The following is a 1,806-nucleotide window of genomic DNA, read 5'->3' on the forward strand; positions in this document are numbered from 1 at the left end:
CTCCAGCCTGGGTGACAGAGCGAGACTCCATCTCAAAAAAAAAAAAAAAAAAGAGATGTTTATGTCTCTGCAGAGGCTGACAGATTCCGTGGACCAGTGCTCCCACTGTTTATCCATTATTCATTGATTCTTTTTTTCTTTATAGAAGAGCTACCAGATGGTGTTCTTGAATCTGATGATGATGAAGATGAAGATGATGAAGTAAGTTGGAGGTTCTTGACACCACATAGAAAACTCTTACCAAGCTATTCTCTCTTTCCTGCCTTGACAAGTTAGTCCAGAAATGGAGATTTTTCATTCCTGCTACACTGTTTCTCACAATTCTGGGGGTTGGCTAAAGCTCAACTGGGTGGTGGTTCAGGTCTCACTTAGGGTCTCATGTGGAGAGCCCAGTGGCCATGTTTGAAGACTCCCACACTCACTGGGTTCACAGCAGAGACGCAGCATTGCCCGCCATTCGGGTTTCATGGGAAGCTGAACAATGACCATTCTTCTACGTGAGCTTTTGCTCTGAAGGGGCCCAAGCCTTGGCCTGTCTTCCTCAGCAATGGGAGTGCTGGGCGCATAGGTGCCTGGTAAGAGTCTCTGGTTTGAGGGGTCCTGGGTTTAGTTCAGAGCTAACAGAACTGACCAGTTTTCTCTGTTATTTGCATTCTTTTGATTTGTGTTTCCTCAGCTGTGAAAAATCTACTTACTTGTGTTTTAGAGCATGAAGGTTTAGAAGTTAATGTATGTGAGTCTCTGAAATGATGTAAAGAATGGTGACTCGGGAACTGTAGTTGGATTTTCAGATGACAAGATTTTACATGGTTTTCCTTCAGAGACCTAGAAGGAAAAGACCTATTGTCCCCTCTGGTCATACTTGATCTGGCTGCCTTCATTTGCGGGGAGCAGTTACTCCTGCAGTGAACACTGGGACATTTTCATCTATTTTAGGGGGAGCATTCACTGAAAAAGTAGATGTCAGACGATGTTTTTTTGTTTGGAGTCATGGCGTGTCAGTTTCTGAAACGTGTAAAAGCCAGGTTTTTGATCACTGATGGCATCGGTTGGGAAAGAGGTATTTAAGAGCGCCCGCTAGAGAGGATGTGCTGAGATCTGCTGGGAGATGCTTCCTCAGCAGGCGGCCTCTGTGCCTGCCGTTTTCTTCATGGGCTGCAGGTGGCATCAGCGGGCGCGTGCTCCTGCTGGCTTTTCCTGCCTTGTCCCGCAGTGCAGAGCTTGACCTCCAGATAGGGGTCCTGGCCCCTATCATCTTCTCCAGGCCCCTTTGTTTACATAGGTGGAGCCAGAGGGAAAAACACCAGCTTGAGCTCACACAAAGAGTTGATGGTGGTAAAACTGGGTTTAGAACAGAAGTCAGCAGACGCTTTCTGTAAAGGAAGAGAGGAGCTATTTTAGGGCTTGCAGGCCACACAGTCTCTGTTCCAGCCACTCAGTTCTGCCATTGTAACGCAGTGGCTGTCAGCAGTACATAAGTGGCCGAACGTGGCCATGTTCCTGTAAAATTATGGACACTGAAAATTTGAATTTCATACAATTTTTTTTTTATGTCATTAAATCTTTTTTCAAATATTTTAAAACACAAAAATCATTCTTAGCTGGCGGGCATACGAAAGCAGGCACCTGACACATGGGCCACTGTTTGCCAGCCCCTGGGCAGTTCCTGGACTCAGGTGGCCTTCTTTTGTATAATGAGTCACACCTCCTTTGTGCCTGGCCCTTCAATATCATTCTAAATGATAGTTAGGGCCGGGCGCGGTGGCTCAAGCCTGTAATCCCAGCTACTCAGGAGGCTGAGGCAGG

The 1,806-nt window shown here is 46.6% G+C and overlaps 1 protein-coding gene across 1 annotated transcript in view; it reads left to right on the forward strand.

Annotated features, from left to right (window-relative positions):
- ARMC9 (armadillo repeat containing 9) overlaps positions 1-1,806 on the forward strand; it is a 197,676-nt gene that overhangs the window by 110,698 nt on the left and 85,172 nt on the right. Inside the window, exon 19 of the mRNA XM_011951991.1 lies at positions 146-201. Coding sequence (XP_011807381.1) covers positions 146-201 — 56 coding nt within the window. The remainder of the gene's footprint in view (positions 1-145; positions 202-1,806) is intronic.

This window comes from Colobus angolensis, unplaced genomic scaffold (assembly GCF_000951035.1).
Source record: "Colobus angolensis palliatus isolate OR3802 unplaced genomic scaffold, Cang.pa_1.0 Scaffold33, whole genome shotgun sequence".
NCBI classification, from domain to species: Eukaryota; Metazoa; Chordata; class Mammalia; order Primates; family Cercopithecidae; genus Colobus; species Colobus angolensis.